The sequence below is a fragment of the Eleginops maclovinus genome, chromosome 23, assembly GCF_036324505.1.
Source record: "Eleginops maclovinus isolate JMC-PN-2008 ecotype Puerto Natales chromosome 23, JC_Emac_rtc_rv5, whole genome shotgun sequence".
NCBI lineage: Eukaryota > Metazoa > Chordata > Actinopteri > Perciformes > Eleginopidae > Eleginops > Eleginops maclovinus.
This window is the reverse complement of record NC_086371.1, coordinates 20,472,008-20,492,162: the sequence shown is the minus strand read 5'-3', so window position 1 is coordinate 20,492,162 and position 20,155 is coordinate 20,472,008. Positions and strand designations below refer to the sequence as shown.

At 42.8% G+C, this 20,155-nt stretch overlaps 1 protein-coding gene across 1 annotated transcript in view; it reads right to left on the bottom strand.

The window, feature by feature from the left end:
* The window catches only part of gpc4 (glypican 4), a 31,186-nt gene extending 12,280 nt beyond the window's left edge, over window positions 1–18,906 (bottom strand). The window contains exon 1 of the mRNA XM_063876419.1: window positions 18,087–18,906. Coding sequence (XP_063732489.1) covers window positions 18,087–18,243 — 157 coding nt within the window. The 5' untranslated portion in view covers window positions 18,244–18,906. The remainder of the gene's footprint in view (window positions 1–18,086) is intronic.
* Between the last annotated feature and the right edge of the window lie 1,249 nt (window positions 18,907–20,155).

Here is a 20,155-nt window from a genome sequence, read left to right as displayed (position 1 = left end):
CTCTATTAGAGAAACAGGACTTAGCTTTGGTGACTTCTGTTGTTTTACACACGCATTGCTCTTTGTGGATGAGGGGGGGGGGGGGGAGAGGTTTCTATGTCAGGTTTCTTTTTGGAGTCTGACGTGTCCTGGTAAAAGAATGGAGCTAATCCCAAGGCAAACTAGGTCTCCCCTTAACCCTTTCATTATCCATTCATCCACATATTATTTTCTAGAATGATTGTTTGTTCTGTTCAATGTCAGAAAATTGTAAAAAAAAATCCAAGCTGATGTTTTTGAAATGTCTTGATTTGTGATTCCAAAACCCTCCTTAAAATATGTTAAATTATATAAAACAGAAAAACTGTAAATCGATATTTAAAAGGCTGAGAAAAGCATTTTCTTCCATTTTTGCTTTATAAAAACCCTAAACATGGTATCTTTTATCAAAGTACTGGTGATTGATTATAATAATCAGTGCTTTAACAGGTGCTCAAAGTAGCTTTACAGAGGTACATAAAATTAGTATTATGATTACTCGACTAAACATTGCAGCTATACGAACAACATAACCCCTCTCAGATTGGCCTCTCCATGATGGACATAAAACTAAGCATGTAAAGTTGTAGGTCCAATGTGGAGAAATTGAACTGCAGGGTCAGGAGTGACTCAGAGCAATACAATGATATAAACAGGGCACCAGAGGGAGGGATGCACCGTGGCGCCATAAAGTGGACCCCTTCGTCTGGGACCCAGTCCAAATAAGTCACTCCTTCTCTCCCAGTCCTCTCCCCAAACTCATCTCTCCCCCCCCCTGACCCCCTCCTACACACACAGAGTCGCACATACCCAGGCACAGTTGGCAGCCCCTACCAAAACATATTCACACATCCCATCGCTGCTCAACACATGGCTCTTTGTACCAGCATGATTGGAGGTACAGCAGGCAGCACACACACACACACACAGAGTGGACTTTTTTAGGTGAAACAGCGCTCCAGTCTCTCCTCCAACAGGGCCCCCTGCCTGCCCGCAGCACAGGCCCACAATCAAAAGGGCTGTATCCACATGGAAAATAGCCCTAGTTACCAAAGTACACAAATAAAAGTGAGATGGTCAATATTTCACAGGAATGTCTGCACAAATGTCACATTGTTAGCTCAAAGGATTAGGTCTCGGAATACTGGAGATTCTTAGCTAATGCATACTTTGTGAAAACATTTTGGCAGCCAATTTCTCAAACGGCTTGGAGAAAAATGGCTGGAACACAAGAGCGAGCGAGACCGGTTAGATCCTGTAAAAATCAACACCGCACCGGACTCTGTGTTTTCGCTGTTTCACAATGAGCCCGGTCAGTGGATGCATCGGTCATTTCTCTACCATCCCTGCCATGAATAGTCTTTGTGTGATGGGTGAACTGGCTCTCTGTGGCCCTACAGAGTTCCTTTAAAGAGGGCCTCTCACTCCTCCAGCTTCTCAAGCACTCTAAGATGTAATAAGACGCAGGGACATTGTCAGAGTGTCGCTCAGGAGAGGAGAACTACCATTTATGGCGGTCAAAACAAGAGAGCAGCATCTTGTAAACAAACATGTGACTGTGTGTCATGGCATTCATCAGCTCTCCACATCTCCCTGCCTCCCCTTTGTGGGGAGAACACCACCACCCCCTTTTAAATGGCTCATAAAATAAGTCACTTCCCTTTGACATTGTCCTGCCTCTCAAACTCAGAGGAAGGATGGGGGGGAGGTGAAAACGCCTCACAGACAAAAACCAGATTAGACACCTCGCCGCCCCCTCTGCCTGCCATCATGTGCCCCTGAACCAGACGGACCTCAGGGTGCAATCCCCCCCCGGTCTCCACCTCCGCCTGGACCGCCACCACCCTGCAGGCTTAACCAGCAAGGTCAGGGGTTAACAGCCACTCCTCTGAGAGAGGTCCTGTCCTGTGACCCCCCCTGTCCAGCAGTCAGCACACCACACAGTAACTCAGCCCCCAATCACTCCCATAATAACACCAGCAGCACACGTAGGAAGAGACCACATATACACGCAATTAATAGCCGTAAAACCCCAACACATGGGGACACAGAAATACCCCAATCTGAAGCAGTAGATGTCCCTGGAGGATTATTTACGTACTCTTTTGAACTCATCACTGAAACTGCCAAGGGGGCCTTTAAGGAGGCCACGGGGGGGGGGCATGTCACGAAGCATTCGTCGACGTCTGTCACTAATTGGAGCCTGGTGGTCTGCGACTCAAGCAAAAGCTCCGAGCTTTCAGACGGGCATCGACATTTGTAAATAATTAAATGATAAACTGTACGCTGCTCGCAGTCTACGTATACTAATCCAATCCCAGCGGAATGTAGGTAATCTGAGACGGTGAATAATACCGGGGCAATTTCATCTCAAAACATGGGAACGCATTTCCAAGTCTCTCTGATTGATCCTCAAATGTCCAGAGTTTGAAGCATCCCAAAGTATACACAGAAGTGTAAAGAACAACACGTTGATTTTATAATGTGCATATCACAATTCCTGCTGCAACATGCTAAGGTCTGCCAGTCTGCGGAGCGTTCCTCACACAGACTGTTGTGAATTTGCACGCCCTGCAGCCATAACATTCTCCTCTGTCTTCTCACCTCCGTCTAGGGTGTAATTATCCTGGGGAGGGGGGGTTCAGGGGTTTGGAGCCATTTGTTGGATAACTTTCTGTTTTTGAGAGCTGAACCTGTGGTCTTTGAAGGGGTCTGTGATGTTGCTTTTAAAAAAGGTGTGAAGTTTGACTTGTAAGCGTGACATCTTTTAGATTTCGTCAAATGTTTCGGACGGTTAAAGTAAATGGGGCTGGATGTGAAGCCACGGTTGACAAGACTGATTAAAAGGCAGCAGAATGGCTGCATATTTTATTTGCAAAATCATAGCAATTGCTTTTGAAGTCATTCCCTTCTCAAATACTTTCCTGTTTCAGCACGTTGTCAAATCACCACGTTCTTTTTGTATCCCCGTCTTTCATCTTTAACGACTATAAAACATTATTCTTTCAAAAGCACTTTTTCTCCTTTTTGGAAATCTAATGACTTTCCAGTGACCCGTCAAAGCTTTGTAAATCAGTCGTATGAAAGCGGAATTCTCTTTGTTTGTTATCATCTCTCAGTAATAACTTCGGGAAGGCACCATTTTGTTCAAACAGATGAATGTGTCATTTTCAAAATTATACCCATGCATCTATTCGACACGATGGAATAAAAGTTTTCAAGACTGCATAATTGTTCAGGGTTTAGCAGGGGAATCTCCCCGTCTAGTGCTGTAAAAACCAAATGTGTAAAAGTCAAACTACGAAGGGAGGAACATAAAGTATCCGAGCCACTAATGCCCTCATTTCTACCACAAAGTTTTCGCAGTACCGTTAGGAAAATTGCTCTGGTACAATATGATATTTCCCCCCCGTATTAAAAGAAATCCTTTAACTAGGAAGGCTGACTAAGAGCTCAGTCTTATTTACAGCCTGGGGGCTGGGGGGGGCAACAAACATCCACACATTCACGCTCAGAACAACCGCAGACTCTTGCTGAAGGGCGTCATGCCAGCAGTAGTTGGAAAAGGATTTTCCAAGCCCTGTTTTTCTAGTCAAAACACCCTGACCATTTCTTCACTGCGCTTGGTTTGAAGAATTTGGTTTTCTAGGAGTTGAACTTCTTTAGTAGAATGAAAAAAAAAAAGTAATTAAACCTATTAAAGCCTAACCCTATTAAAAGTAATACTTCATTGTTCAGAATCTCAAAACAGGGAGATTCTTCAAGAGTTTCAATCCATCCTGAGGAGAGTCAAACCCTAACCCATTAACAACTGAATTTCCTGAGCCAAGAAAAACGCAACACACATCATACTATTGCATTTATCTTATACACCACTTATCCTGCGAACATGGCGTGCTCTGTGGCAGAAGGGCTGCTAAAAGGGGGAAAATGTTCAACAACATTATGCTGTAAGCGGAAACCATTATTAGAGGGTCGGCTGTTCATATGGAGATAATCAGGGCAGGGCGATGCTTCCACCTACTCTGCTTCTACACTTCAGCCTCTTACAAAAACAGAGTAATGACAAGTTTATAGCCGTTCAGGCCAGACCAATAATGCTTTTGGGCTCTCGGTTCATTAAGGAAGTCCAGAAGAGCCTGAAATGTGCTTTTGGGGGACTTCTGAAATGTATTTTAAGGAAATGGTGGGTAGCAGTGCCAAAGCGGTGCGCTCCTCTGCTCTAATGTGTTGCTGCTCGGTGAGAAGAAATGAGGAGAACGAGTAAAGACCAACAAGTTGATGCTTTAATCAGTGTTTGATGGGGTTTATTGAACGTTTAAGACTTTATTTTACCTCTGAGGTTTCAATGTTGGCTCAACACAATGTTTTTTAAGTACAATTTTGAGGTACTTTATTTGGGTAGTATTTTACTCTATCATTTTGCTCTTATACTTCGACAGCTTTAAATTCTTTGCAGATTCTTATTATTAGAACAAAATTAAGTGAACTAATAAATGATGATGTATTATTATGGATTAGGATACCTGGAAGTGTAAAAACCTGTTGACCGATGTACACATTATTAGATCATCTACTATGATCCAGATATGGAATATAATGTATTATTCTGAAAATGGCCACTCGGTATATAATGAGGACTTCTAGTTTTGGCACTTGAAGTCAGTTTTGAAGCCAAGACTTTTGTACTTTTTCTCAAGTAGAGAAATTAAAGACACCATTGAGTATTTCTACTACTACTTTTACAGAGGAAAAGGATCTGAGAATTTCTTCACTTCTGGCTAAGCGTTAGCAGAGTTAAGTGTTTGGACGGTGAAGCAGCAGAGCGGCTGTAGCTATATCACCTGGAGGTCTGCTGTGTTCTAGACAACATGCAGTAGATGTGCGGCCCCTGGCTGGGAGTGGCAGCAGCTTGGAGCATGAAGCTCCAGCTGACCCATGACTCAGACATTACACCACTCTCCTAACTGGTCTGCAGCCTGTAAAGCATGTAACTAAAGTGGGCGACGGTTTTAAACTTTTAAAGTTAAGTAGTAAAATATATTTTACAGCGACTGTTTGAAACTGCAACCAGAACATCTGCATTTGTGCCTTAATAAAAACATAACTGTCAGCCTCAGTTTGTTTTAGTGCTGCTATTTGGATTCATGGTTCACATATGCTGAATTTGTATATTGCCATATACGAGCCCATATATAGTTCTTTAAATCTTTGCCATTTTCTCTTGCTGCAACAGCATAATTCCCCCATGAGGTTCACCATATTCATCTAATGCATATAAAACAATAAGAGCATTGTAGTTCAATAAATCACATGTAGACTAAAGATGCACGGATTGCAGTTATAACCGCGGGCACGAGGTTAATATCGGGAATTGAGCATGACTAGTCAGGAAAATAAATGAATAGCGGATGGGTTTGCGGCTGTGTGAAATAACACATCATTAATGAGGAACATATTATTGGGCTTTGATGACTTATTCTACATTATGATAGTTCTGAAGAGTCATTTGCTGCTTTGGACGACATTGTGATCATTATAAAATCAAGTTGAACTCAATAAAAGTCTTTTTTTGTGTGTCTTTCTTGATTAAGGAGCTGTGTAATAAGCAGCATGATGTACCATGAGCGTGTCATTGTTGCAAAAGAATCACCCTAACGGAGTTCATATCCCAAATATCTTGCTCACTGCTCATTTTCCATTACAGTCATAGAGAGCAGCTGAGTCCCATCAAAGACAGCTGTAAATTAAAATAAGCTCAATATATTCTGTATAATACCTAAATAGTTTAGTTACATCCCTTCTTACTTACGCGACAAATTGGGTTCTTGTTCATTCTGTGCTTTAATTCATCTTTGTTTTACTGGAACGGTCGGTCCACTGAAACTAAGTTATATTTACCTTCGATCTAAACTAACAAAGCAGTCCAATACATCTGACTTTGCCTCAAACTACAGCGTATGGTGTAGCTTTGATACATTGGTTGGTGACTTGGCATGTCATCAGCTGACAAGAAGGCATTTCTCCCTCACATGATGAGCCACGACACTGATGTGGATTTGAGCCATTATGAATCAGCACTGACCAGAAGTGTTGGAGGTTAATTAAACAAAAATCACCCAGACCCTCGGTAACTTTATAAATAGCAGGATCTACTTGTGGGAGGAAGCCTCTCAGTAGTGGTGAACTCGGGAAACGTTTGCACCGCTTGTGACATGACAGATTTACTACACTTAGAACAATGCTCAACATCCATTTATGAGGCAGGAAGTGTTGGTTAAGGGGAAGAGTAGTCTCTGGAGTGAGTATTTTCAGCTACTAGCCAGCCACAGGGCTTTGGATAATGTCTGTGTAAAATGATGTTTCCTTAAATAAATCAGGAATTAAACTCTCTTCCACCAACACAGCTGTCAAAACACAAAACTGCCAGAATGTACTTGTCACACGGCATGACTATGATGAGAAAGTGAGGCGAGTCTGAGGCAGAGCAGAACTCATTACAATCTCCATGTCTCCTCATCTGCTTTTTAAACAGATTTGGTTCACAGAAAACTCTAAATGCACTCTGTGTGTCATCTGGAGTGAGAAATTGTCACGTTAGAATGTTTATCTGCGCTAAATCCTCCGCGTTTTGTCCGACATGCAAGTCTTTTTCTCGCAAACAAACCCCTCTCACACGAGGCTCAGTAAATCTGAGCCCTCTGCCACCAGAGTTCATTTCTGATTACTAAACCAGTCCGGGCCTCTGGCCAATTAAAACTCTCCGTTTGTGAACATTCCAAAACGCTGTCATCCATGAACATTTACCCAGAAGCCCCTGGGGAGATTCCACAACATTGCCCTGGCCTCTCGCTCTGTCTGTTTCCCTCTCCCGTCCCGGCCCTGCATCTCCGGCTTTGTCTCCCCACACAAAAGCTCCCTGCCTACACCACTTCCCAGGTCATTGCTTTGTCAGGGTTTCAACTCGCTCCTGGACTTCCCAGAGAACATTTAACAAGTCAGAAAACCAAATTCCAACCACTGGGGCTTCTCTCAAGAGTTCACCTGCTGCACAAAAATACATGAAAACATTTGTGGTCAAAGAAAAGTCCCAGAGGACCGTGTTGGACTCTGTGACCTCTTGTTGTGCATGTGGCATGAAGTGATTTCCATAAAGTCTCTTGATAGCAGGGTGGAAATTTGGGAGGAAGTCTGAGGCTGTTGAATCAACTGTGCTGGGCAAGGTTCTTGTGTTAGCCAAAAACAACAAAGACCCACAGCTCACCACCTAGGAAATGAAGGCTGTTTTGCAGAGATCTTTTTGTGAAAAATGTATAGAAGTGGAAAAGCGAGACTTAAAGTGAGGAAACAGGACATTAGCAAGTGGGATGGAGAGGAAAGATTACATGACCTGGAGGTGATTCATCCAGACAAGTTAAATCAGCTTTCGATGTTAATCCACTTAGAAATCCCCAACACTAAGAAGCCTTCCGAATACTTGACAGTACACATTTGGACACCAACAAGCATTGAGTTCTGCAGGAGTTTGACAAAAACACAAACATAGACTCAAAGAAATGGGAATGATCGTTCAAACTTACAACACTTGTGCAAGTTCTGTCTTTATGAAAAGAGCTGGAGGCCATGAATCATGTTAACATAGTTATGGGGAATTCATACTTCAAACAGAAGTGGTCTGTCTTCAGGGCAGGCTTGAATTTAGGCTTTTATAGTGTGCTCCACACAAACTTAGTGCAACTTGTTTGACTTCCTTCTGGTAAATACAGCAACCACTGGAGATTGGCTGGACTGCCATAAAGACCTGTGCGGGCCTCAGCCTTCAGCCAGGTGGTTTTAACATGAGTGCTTGAGTCACATAATGTATGGATTTCAGATTCATACACACAGGAAAAAGCAACTTTCCCTTCCTAACGTCCCTCAGCTGGGAATCTTTTCTTAGCAGCATCCATCAGAGGGAGTTAGAGGCAATGATTCACGTCAACAGCTGGTCTACTCTTTCACCCTCTCCACATCTTTCTTTCAGGTTATGTGTCTTTTGATGAGCCGCAGAGTTGCCGTGTTTGATCTAATGCTTTTACTACAGATTCCACCTTTGACGCTTCAACCACGTCCTTGTGCGTGGGTGTGTGTGTGTAAGGAAATGTGAGTGAAAGAGACAGCGAGACTGTGTTATGTTTAAGATTTGCAGAGACAGGCAGACAAACGGTGAGGACAAGTTACAGCACAGCGTGATTATCACAAGGGAAGAGAAGAGGAGGAGAGAAAAAAGAGAAACAAAAGACCTTCCTGGCTTGTCCCTCTGCACCAGCCCTCCGTCTTTCCACTGACTCATGGCACACAAATGAAAACACACTTTAAAAGGAGAAAATGAAAAACACTCTTTACTTAAGGCCAAGTGCTTTACCATGGGACCCCGCACAAACACTGCTGGGCTGTCAGCGAAATGGACTACTGTTGAGCCTACGAGTTGCTCTTCTTTGAGATGTTCTTCACACACTGCTCCAGAGACGCGCACTACACTTAGAAACTGTCTTTGTGGCCTGGTCAAATATGCATGTGCAAGTTCCACATAACAAATCAAGAACAGCCTCCCTTCCAACTCCACAAAAAAGAATTTGAAAAATCCGGCTTGGTTGAAACATTTGAGAGCTTTTAAAAAGATTTGACACACAAATATGACTTTTCGTCGTTTCCAGTAAGAGCCAGCGAACCCCTCCTAAGGACAGGGAGCTCTTTGACAATGTTTATAACAGACATCCAAAAGCAGCTGAAGTCCACCAGATGTTGAGGCAGGACGGGGCCCGACGAAGCCCCCCAGGCAGAATGAGGTCAGGTAAAAGATCAGGTTTCTGGAAGCTCAAAGCTACAAAAGGGCAACAAAGATTCTGATATACCTGTTGGGTCTTACGAAACTGGACACCGGCAGGGGCGGTGGGAAAAGAAGCACTCATCGCGGACTGTCAAAAGGGACGGAAAGTCTAAACCCAACGGTACAATGGCCTAATGGGCCACAGTCATGGGTGGCTCATTGCGCTCTTAAAAGATATATAGCGACTCTTGATAAATCAAAGCTACTTGCTATTCCAATGATGTCGGGTACTGGCGCACTGACTTGCTTTCCCACATAACGGCAACTCTCCCTGCCAGCAGAAACCACCCTCAAAACACGCTGACCAAATGATTTGCAGCTTTGGAGCCATCATTTAACAAACTATTTGATCCTTTCATGTGTGCGCTTTTTTCACCCTCCCTTTCCCTGAACGGCGCTCAGCCAGCAAGACGTCTGCCATTGTTATCCTCATGTTTTAAATTTGAGTTGCGATGACCTGCTTTTAACACATGGCATCAACTTGTCAGTCAAATTCACAGAGACGTGTGAAGCTGCCAAAGACTTGTCTGGGTTTTTTTTTGTTTGACAGAAGAAAGGACTTTTGAAGGAAGAAAAAAACTAAAGCAGGGTTTTTGATCTACAACAATATCATTTATATTAACATACATGGAGAGTGAGCAGCACACGGGGGGATTAAGTAAATATTAGAAAACCTATTAAGCTAACTGCAGTTTGGAAAGTGAGCTAAGTGTGAGCGACTTCCTCGTCAGTGGGAGTCTTGATGTAGGCCTGGGGAGTAATTAGCAGGGATTACAGCTCGCCTGGCCAGCACCCAACACTGGGGTTTCAGCCCAAACACCCAGGCCAGTCCCTGGCTCCGCTCCCTCGCCGCTCTCCCTAACCGCATGGGCCTCTGGCGACTCGCACAAATCTTAATGATGATGATCACGACAATCAACATGGACATCCATCCCGCTGCGGCTTCGTAGGAAATCAATTAACCTTGGATGAGTTACACCTACATCATAAACTGCGCTCCCCCCCCCCCCTGCTGGTTGCTGTGCGGCCGTGAGGACTTCAGTGAGAGAGCGGAGCCTTGTCGTGTCAGGGGAGGGGGTTCACACTCCACCCCTGCAGTTTTGGGATCAGAGCCCGCGGCCACCTTCGCCACACTCCTCACAGCTGGCTGAGGGACACCAGCGCCCGAGTGATCGACACAAAGGAAAACTGGGAGGCTCCAATATCAGAGGAACAAATAAAATGAACCACCAGGCATCGACAGCACAAAAGGACAAAGGTGGTGGTGGTGTGATAAAGTCACTGATATTGCAGTCTGATACAAGGCCACGGTGGTCTCAGACTGGTCACAGAGACAATACTTAATATGTGATTCGGGATACAAAGTGTACTCCTCTACTTGGTATCACAGGGGAAAATGTGTTATTGGTGCCTACTTAACATTTCAAACTGGGGGAGGAGGTGTATTTCTGGCATGCTCATCATCTGAAATGCCTTTTTCTGCACAGAGAAAAGGTTAAAAGCAGACTACAAAAGAGAGGGCTTGATGGCAGAAAAAAAAGCAGTAAACCACCGCTGATGGTGAAAAAGAGAGGGAAGTCAACCAGGGATGACGAAGAAAGGAAAGATTAGGAATGAAACCAAACCTCCCAGAGGAGTGGCTAAACAGCGAGCAGGGAGAGAGGAAAATGAACTGTCAGACGGGACATAGTATAGGGGGGGGGGAGAAAGAGACAGCCTGCTTCAACAGCGTGCAAACGGGATGACGTGTTAACAAGGAGTTTCAGGGGGTCGCTCCCCTCAACGCAGACCACAAAAGGCAGATCATGATTTCTCACAGATCCACCAAATGATACAGTCGAGTTTAACTGGGGCCACTCATGGCAAAAAAATGTAGTGCGGGGCCCTCTGGTTAAAACAGTGTTCTGTGTTAGGCAGACATGGTGCTCGCTGAGGAGCAGGCTGTGTGTACATGCCTGTGTGACTGCACGGCGATGAGTCACAGCACATGAAGTTACCTCCCTGGACACACACACACACACACACACACACACACACACACACACACACACACACACACACACACACACACACACACACACACACACACACACACACACACACACACACACACACACACACACACACACACACACACACACACACACACACACACACACACACACACACACACACACACACACACACACACACACACACACACACACACACACACACACACACACACACACACACACACACACACACACACACACACACACACACACACACACACACACACACACACACACACACACACACACACACACACACACACACACACACACACACACACACTTTCCTGTCAGTCAAATCCCCCCTCCTCTTTTTCCTCCAGGGTCCCTCTTTGTTGCCGTGTGTTTCCCAGCTCCGGCGCTCCCTTATGTGAGGGTCTTGGTGGTCCGGTGAGGAATGTGGCGATGGAGGAGTAGGGTGGGGGGGGGGGGGGCTTGGGCAGGCCAGACTAAAAAGGGGGTGCTCAATTGTTCCCACACACAGCATCCACCCCCTACTGATCTGTCGCTCACTTGGCCATTTTGAAGGGGGGTAAAGCAAAGGATGCAGAAGGATGGAATTACGGACGGTCGACACACGGCTATTGAACCGAAGCTACACTTGGAGCATACTAAATGAGCGTGAGAGTGAAACTTAAGAATCTTCAGTCCTAAAAAGACGACAGGAACTCAGGTCTAGAATGACATTTCATCCACCAGAGTGGACCGTACACAACATGTCCAGGTAGTTCAAGGACCATTGTTGAACATCTTCCCTCCACTGTCTGTAGTTTTTTTGGTACGCAGTGATAAGCCGATTTGGTTTGGAGTGCCAATAAGGAAGTTGTTGCTGGCAGAGCAGAACAGTACACCACCAGCCCTGATCTCCACGCTGCAGCGCTGCGGTTGAAGGAAGTTGATAAGAGCGGTGAGATAGAGCAGAGCTGGGAGGCACGTGTAGCTGCCCTCCCCTAACTCCCTCCCATCTGGACGCTGCGAGACACAGCCAGGCCCCCTCCGGATTTATAAGACCTAAACTCAATTATCCTGAAGGCTCGCCAAACAGTTGAGGAGGGGATGTCACATTCAGAGGGCAGAGAGCATCAGGAACCCTCCCATTATCACTGATTTACTGATCTCCGAGGATCCTAGCGGGGCGAAACTCCAAAAATATTTATGGTCGCATTGACCTGCCCCAGGCACCTAATGAAAATCTGATAACGCCTGAACAGAAAGTACAGCAATTGTTGGCTTGTCAAAAGAAAACTTTCATCAACACCTGCTTTCCAAAAAGGCATATGAGGTCGCAAAAGTATATCCAATCTCTCAGGAATGTTATCAGGAGTTACTGTGCATGCTTTGGCTTAAACGTTGGGTTTTTATTAAATATCAACCCCACCACACACACACACACACACACACACACACATGTTCTTCATTTTCTCCTCAAACCAAGCATTGATATTAATGTTTGTGCAACCTATTCCTCACGGGACAGAATGATGTTGATGTTTTAATTTGGACTCAAAGCAACCAAACAGAAACGTTTATGATTTCCAGAGAAATTGGGTTGTGTTTATTAAAATGAAATCCAGATTTAAATGTTACTAAGTATTACATTTACCACAGATTCAAGACTTGTGCATTTGCTACTACTGTCGTGTTGCTTCCCAGTCTAATCCTAAGTATAGCTTTGCTGCTCTGAGAGTGTTCCCTTATTACTATCATGACGGCTCGCATGTGTGAATTTACCGTTGCTTGTGACCACACCTATGGGAGGGACGTAGATTAAATGACACACCTGAATCTATTTGATCCTCCATGTCTGGCTCAAAACCAGTTTCAGCTTAAAAAACATTGTTCTTCTTTTATGTACTAATTGAGAAAGAAGAAAAGGAGCATGTAACAGTGTGGTATGTTTTGAAGAACGTAGCCCGCAGATATAATGGAAATTAGGGAGTAAGATGCTGCCTTTTCAAATAAGAAAAACAACAACGGAAAGCTTCATGTCAACTTCAAACACGTCCTTACATTTACTTGTTCTTTTGACCTCAAAATCTGTCTTCAACAAAGTGGATACAGCCTGTTTACAAGAATACATCCACATCTCAACTTCATATTCACAACAAACAAATCTGCTCATTTTAAAAGCCACTATGGGATATTCTTCATCCCTTTACAGTTTGACTCAATATTTGCTACAACATGAACTACTTTATCCGTTTTGGACTCCTGACCTCCCTGGAAGATGTTTCTCAAATAGATACCAGGATGAATAATGGCCTTATCTTAAAACCTCACTTTTCTGTTTCTGTTAGCTGCTTTGGGTCTTTTTGTGAGAATTTTCCATTTGCAAAGCTACAACTATTACAGAGACTGTCATTTTCAACTACCACTTTCTGAAATACTGGAAAATTAAACACCGTTTCTGAGAACAGAACCAAAGTGGTTCTAATGATAAGACTTGCCAAGTGTTTCACATAAAACAAAGAGGGTCGTTTGAGTTTTATGGGATTGACCTTGCGAGGCGAGTAAGAGACTTGGCTGTGGGTTTATTAGTTAATTATTACAGGTGTTAAAATACCAGGACACAGTTGAACGGAGCAGAGCCGCTCAAATATTGGTCTTTGAGCTATAAAGGTTCCTGCAGACGAGTGTATGTGCCCTAGTTCCCTGCTCTTATCTTATCTGCTGAATGTCATTGCAATAACAAAACCTGTTATTTCCCAAACCGTGAAGATGCAGGGCTCGCAGCCACCGGCTAAAGGGGAAGGAGTGCTCACGATAAGAGGCTGCAGAATGTCTCGAGCTTACCGGGAGGCCAACGCACTGAGGTCATGCACGCTTTGAGTTTCAGTCATAATGCACTGAACTGATTATGAGCCGGGACGATCCTCGTGCTAAAGGGAGGGAAAAACGACCCTCTTCTCTTTGATCTCTGCCATTGTTCCATACCTGAAGCATGACATCAAGCCCGACTGCCAGAGTAAAGCAAAACAGATTTCCCTTGAAGAGCGGTAAGCAGTGTCCAGCCCTGCGATGTGGTAGCCTTTGACATGGCAGATACCAATCTGGCCAGTCTTAACTGCTGTGAGCCTGAAGAGTCCGTGTTGCAACTGTGCAAACCCACTTAGCGGATACCTTTGAAAATTTATCACACTATCAAATATAACTTTTAAGAAAAAATGAACACTACAGTGGGTGCAGTGATGACCCATTTCTAGAAGCTGACCCCAAAGCAGGCACAGCAAGTGGTCTCTCAGCAAAAGTAAAAGGGATTTCTTTCCATTTTTGAATATTACAGAAAATAAACTCTACGGCAAATGCACGTTTATAATTGTTCAGCAGGATAATCTCCACATATTGACATAATTTAATAAAAGTTGCAACATAAATGCATAACCATGAGTAAATATCTAAGCTTATGCTATAACGTACTGCATCTCAGTTGCATGGCTTGACATCTCTATCGCTAAGCTAAAGGGTGACTGGTGTTCAGAGTTACCCGATCGCAGCCAACTTTTTTAGACAGGAAAAAACTTCAGACATTCCCAACTCTGGTATTTTCTTACATATTTAAGTTCTGGAACAAAACATATAAAAAGCTTGTTATATCAACAGACTTTATTACAGGCATCTAAACACACACAAAGAACTATTGATTTTAAGTCAAGACTACCAGGAAATGCTAACTCATTTCTGGGGTTTAGGGCTGCAACACTTCATCAGCAGATAGGTTCGGACAGTTAAACCACTGTTTACATTTGATACGATTACTATCATTATTTATCTGTCATCATTAGAGCTTCATTTATTTCCCATTTAAGTGAGGTATTCAACCACAGGCTCTGAACAAATCATCCTCCTGCAGACAAGAAAAGTTGGAAAAGAGGTCTTGAACTGCTGCCACGTGAGCGGTAAGAGATTGATTCCATGGGATCAACAAGGAATTTACCAACTGCTCTTCCTCTGTATGACTTAGTTCTGTCTATGCCAAAGTAATCAGGGTTTCCATTTTAGTTTAACTGCATTAAAACATCTTTTCCGAATCTCAAGTCTGGCTTTGGCTGAGCCCGTTGGTAATTTGAATGGTAACAAACATTCTTATCTCCTTGCTGCCAACAATAACACAAGATGTCTGTGGTTATGAAACACAAGTTTGAATCCCGTGTCTCCAATAAGACTCATATTATTTCACCAACCTGATTTATGACACGTGTATCAAAGTAGGTAAACATGTCAAAAACTCCTTCTGTGACAACTGGCAGAGATACTATATCATTTTCAAAGTGTGTCTGTTACAAAAGTCTGCACAGTTATGGTTGGTTTGTATCACAAGGGCCCATTATTTCAGAGAAATATTCTGATCCAGTAGTCTTATGTGGGTCAAAGTTATTTCACTGCATCTTATACAGAGTATTTGAAATTCTGCAGATGTTGGAAGTAAAACAGCTTTTTCCAATGAACTGCAACTTTGGTTATTAACTTTTCAAACTGAAATTGTAGTTTAAGTATGCAGGAAATTAAGGGTCTAACCCTTCTGTAACCTCACATCCAGTTCAATTAGAGCACAGATTCCATTATGATAAGGAGAGAATTCATGTGTGGAGCGCAATGCATTAAATGTAGAAGTGATTCTCTGGTAAACATGATTGAAGTTCAATACAAATCTGGAAGCATTCCTTCCCAGCAACATGAAACATTTCAAGAGCTTCCGTATGTGTTTTTTGCAGACCCCCAACTCTCTTTAATGACAGTAACCATGTTGCTTTCTATGGATCAATTAACTCAGTCTCTTTCAGCAACAAAGAGCTGCTCATTGAGGTCGGCCCTGCCCAAGGCCCAGACATACACCGGGAACCTATTGTAAGGAAAAGGCACGTGTGTATAGCACACAATCCTGCACAATAAAACGGCCTTCATTCAGATCCTTCTTTCAAAACCCAGAGATGCAAGACAATTAAGTCAGACCAACACAGACATGTTGGGGTACTCTCAATGACATTTAGCATCACAAAGACATACAGGCAGAAAACAAAAGGACCTATAGACGTGTGTGAAATGCAGGAAAAGATAAGTCCTCAGCTTCTTTGACAGTTATGTCCGACTCAAATTCTAATGAACTCCAATTCTAATGATCGGAATTAATTGTCCTGCATGTCTGGGTTTTATAAAGGACATGCTGAACATCCTCTTACAAAGCAGAGTTAACTCATAAAAGACATCAGTACGATTAATAGGACACTTTCAGGTTGGTCCCCCTTATCTGAAAGGTTTAAGGTGAGACGGTTTGGAAAAGGCTAATTATTAAGTCCAATTAGGTATGCCTTTAAAGAAGGAAGAAAACAAGCCACCAACATGACAGGGGCCATGCCTGAGTGACCTACTTCTGTAGTTTTAAACAAGAAAGTCATGCTGAAGCCACTGCCAAACTGGCAACCAAACAGGCCTGAATTTAGGGGTTTGAATATGTCTGCGCATATTCATTTTGACCACCATATAAATGAAAGGGAAATGAGAGAAGGGAGGGATTTAAAGTATGCAGGACACAGTGGAATTTCAAACCCCAACCCCCTTCCCTGCTCCCCTCAAGCCTTCAGTGTAAAAGCCCCCCTATGTAAGTTTCCATCACTTGGGTTTAACTTGTGATTAGCTAAACTGATTTGCCTTCTCACCTCTGCCGGACTATAAACATAGCAGTTCCTATTTATTACCAAGCGCTCTTCGTGGCTGCATAATATCCCGTCCTGCAAACTAGACTGGTTGCAGATGTAGGAGTACAACATGTGCCTACACAGAAAATGTTTAAAACCACACAAATCAGACAATCGCAGAGAGGAATAAAATCCATAAGCCTTGTTCACAATGCACAGGAATGTTTACTAAATCACTGCAGGCAGCCTGCACTTCATAGCCATAGGAGTCTGTACTAAGGAAGCCTGGAAATAAACACAGGCCTGCTTTCTTTCACTGGGGAGCAAAGCCTGTGTGTTTATTATACCTCTTTATTGTTATGAATTACCTACAAGTATTTCCTAAATGAGGACTATATTTAAACCCTGGAGCCTTGAGGGGCTTTTCAGCCTGAGGAATGTATGCCCAAATGTTTCACTGCTTCTTTCGCCCAAACTTAACAATGTACTGTAACTTTTAACAACTTGAAAAAAACATGTCTGCATGATGAACCATGTTTTTATATAAACTTTGAAAAAAGCACACAATGTCCAAGTTCATAAGTGACAATTTAACTGTTTGTTGTAGGGACTTTGTCACTTATGTCAATGACTTTACATTTTAGATTTGGTAGTTATAAAAAAAAAGCATCTGGAACACCTTTAGGTGAGTAATGAAAGTAACTAAGTAAATTTATTCAGAATTGTACTTAAGTAGTTTTCTGACATTTGTACTATACTTGAGTATTTCTGTTTAATTATGCTTAATACTTCTACTCCACTATATTTCAAAGTAAATATTGTACCTTTTACTTATAAAAACACATGATATTCTGATATGGTATATTGCAATACTGTACCCAAACTGTAATCAACACTGGTATCTTAATTCGGCCCAAACTTACAAACTACAACATTAAAGTGCTCTTGCAAGCATAAAAACAGGATACAGTCAACGTAATAAAATAATACTGAGAAAAGATCCATTCTGCATAAACAGAGTGTACTTTTCATATGTCTGTGGTTATGTAAAATAGGCTGATAATACTTCAGCATTTTATATTATTCTGAAATGTGTAATGGTGCAGTATGAGTACTTTTACTTGTTGTACTTCCTGAGTATTTTGATGCTTATACTTTTCTACTTTTACTTAAGTACAATTTTGAAATCGTGACTTTTACTTGTAGTTGAGTACTTTAAGATCATAGTATTTGTACTTAAGTACTTGTTCCGACATTATGACTTTTGACAAGTTAACTGTGTTGTCTGTAATTGAGAAGCTAACAATGCTAAATCAAAAACCTGACCTTTACAGTGCCACATTATGCTAATGCTGCTAGCCTAAAAGTTCTCATTAGCCTAAGGACCACCGGGGAACCTCTATAGGACCCATGGGGGGTCCTCGCACCCCACATTGGAAAACACTACTTTCTGGACTACAGTATTTCAGGTTAAAAACAGGGCTAAGCTCATTAAAATAAAATAAAACTCACCATTGGCTCCTTTGTTGGGAACATCGTTGACGTTGAAGCCCTTGGAGCTGTAAGCCGCGCGGACGTCGTTGCAGTTTTTCAACTTTTGCTCCGCAGTCATCGACACACACAACACAACCAGCGTGCAAACTACACACAACACCAACAGCGGCTTCATGGTGTGTCACTTAAAAACAACAGCACAAAAAGTAAAAAAATATATAAAAGTAAAGTCGCTCAGGTGTGTAGAACTAGCACAGAGTTTCAGCGACTCCCACGCTGAGTTTCCTCATGGAGACGCGCTGATTTCTTTAACAGATACTTCATTCACAGCTCAGGCCACCGCTCACACAACTTCAGGCAGGAGACCAACTCCGAAAATAACCGTGAAAACTGCTCAAACGTCGTTCGTTTAACAGCACGGAAATGTGCGATACATGTCGAGTTCCAGACTCAATCGGAAAAACACAAAAACGCGACGAAACGATAGTTTTCAAACATGTAAAAAAGTTTTTAACTGAGGGGCAAGAATCTCTGCTACTGCACAGCCGCGACGGACGTATAAACCAGGGGAGAGAGGAGACGGTGGAAAAATAGCCGAGAAGGTGTTTTTTCCTCTTTCTTCTTTTCTTTTCTTGCTTTCTTTCCCAACTTGAGGAGAGGCCGTGGTTTCTGTAGGACACCGGACTGAAGGCTAGTCGTACTGGGATCCAGATGCAAGCATAAAACCCTAGTGGACACCCAGGAGAGAGTGCAAGTTCCGGGGACAAAGACCTGGAAAACAGGAACACCAGGGGTGGAGCATGGAGCAGGGAATTCAAACTCTTTGGATACCTCTCTCTCTCTCTTTCCCTTTCTATAATGTCTAGACTGGTGGAAACCAGTCTTGAAAAAGCAGGACTGGAGCTGAGGGTGGAGCTACACTGTGGCATAACATGAAGACTTATTGTTGGGCCACATGACATGAGGAAAGGAAGCACCAGATAACCAAAAGTCCTCAAAATCACACATTTCTTTTACTGCAGACCCCCATCTGACCTGTGTTTGAGAAGGCTTTCTTATCTGTTTTTACCGTCAGACAGGAGATAACCACAGAGATAAAAATCCTTTGAATTGAAGGTCTGTCCTAATGTAAAATAAGTGATAATAATGAGTGGAGATAAACTGTTTTCCCTAACCCCCTTTGGAAGTACCCCAAGGATCATTAGAGGGTTGAAAACCACTTAATTGTGTAATTGAAGGTTGTCCATGATGAGAAATTCAATAACAAGTGATTATTTATTTTGACAAACTGCTCTCCAAGTGTTTTGTTTTTTTTCTATTGCAATAAAGCGATTTACATAACATCAGAGCACAAGACATATTTCCTCCAAATGTGTTATTTCTGCTCAGCATTTATGATCCGATACATTTGAGTTTGTTTAAAAGCCTGGGATTAAAAACATGGCTGATGTTAACAGTAACCATGGAGGCAAAATTACAGGCCTGGTCCTTACACAAACACAGGTCAGACCAATATGCATCTGCCTGTCATGTAGTGTGGCCATTCTTGTAAACCACAGTAAACAGTCTGCTGGGAGCTGTACAAGTGGATTGAGATGACAATGACATTGTAAGAATGATCAAATGTATAATTAAACCTACGGTGGCCGACAGCGGCAAACACATTACAACGGCCCAGAACGTGGAGAAACGCGCTGCAATATAAAAAATGATGCAAATATAAAAAACAAGTTTGCAAATAAAGAAATAACGTCACCAACTTGACAACACATGAGCAGCATTAACTTAAAGCGCTGCATAAAGCTCAAAACACAACGGAAACTTGAGCTTTTAGTTTGCACGTGTTGTCAAGTTAGTGAAGACGTATCTTCATTTGCATGTGTTTTCGCACATTTGTGTTTTTATATCCGCATCGGTTTGGAAAATGCAGCGCGTATTACTTAATGTAAGTGATCTGGGCCGTAGTAGCACGTTTACTCATCATCTTTACTGTCGGCCACCGTATAAAACCCCATGACAGGACGATCACTGGGAAATAATGGGCAACGTTTGTTTTTTGATACATAAACCATTTGAGGATCTTCCAT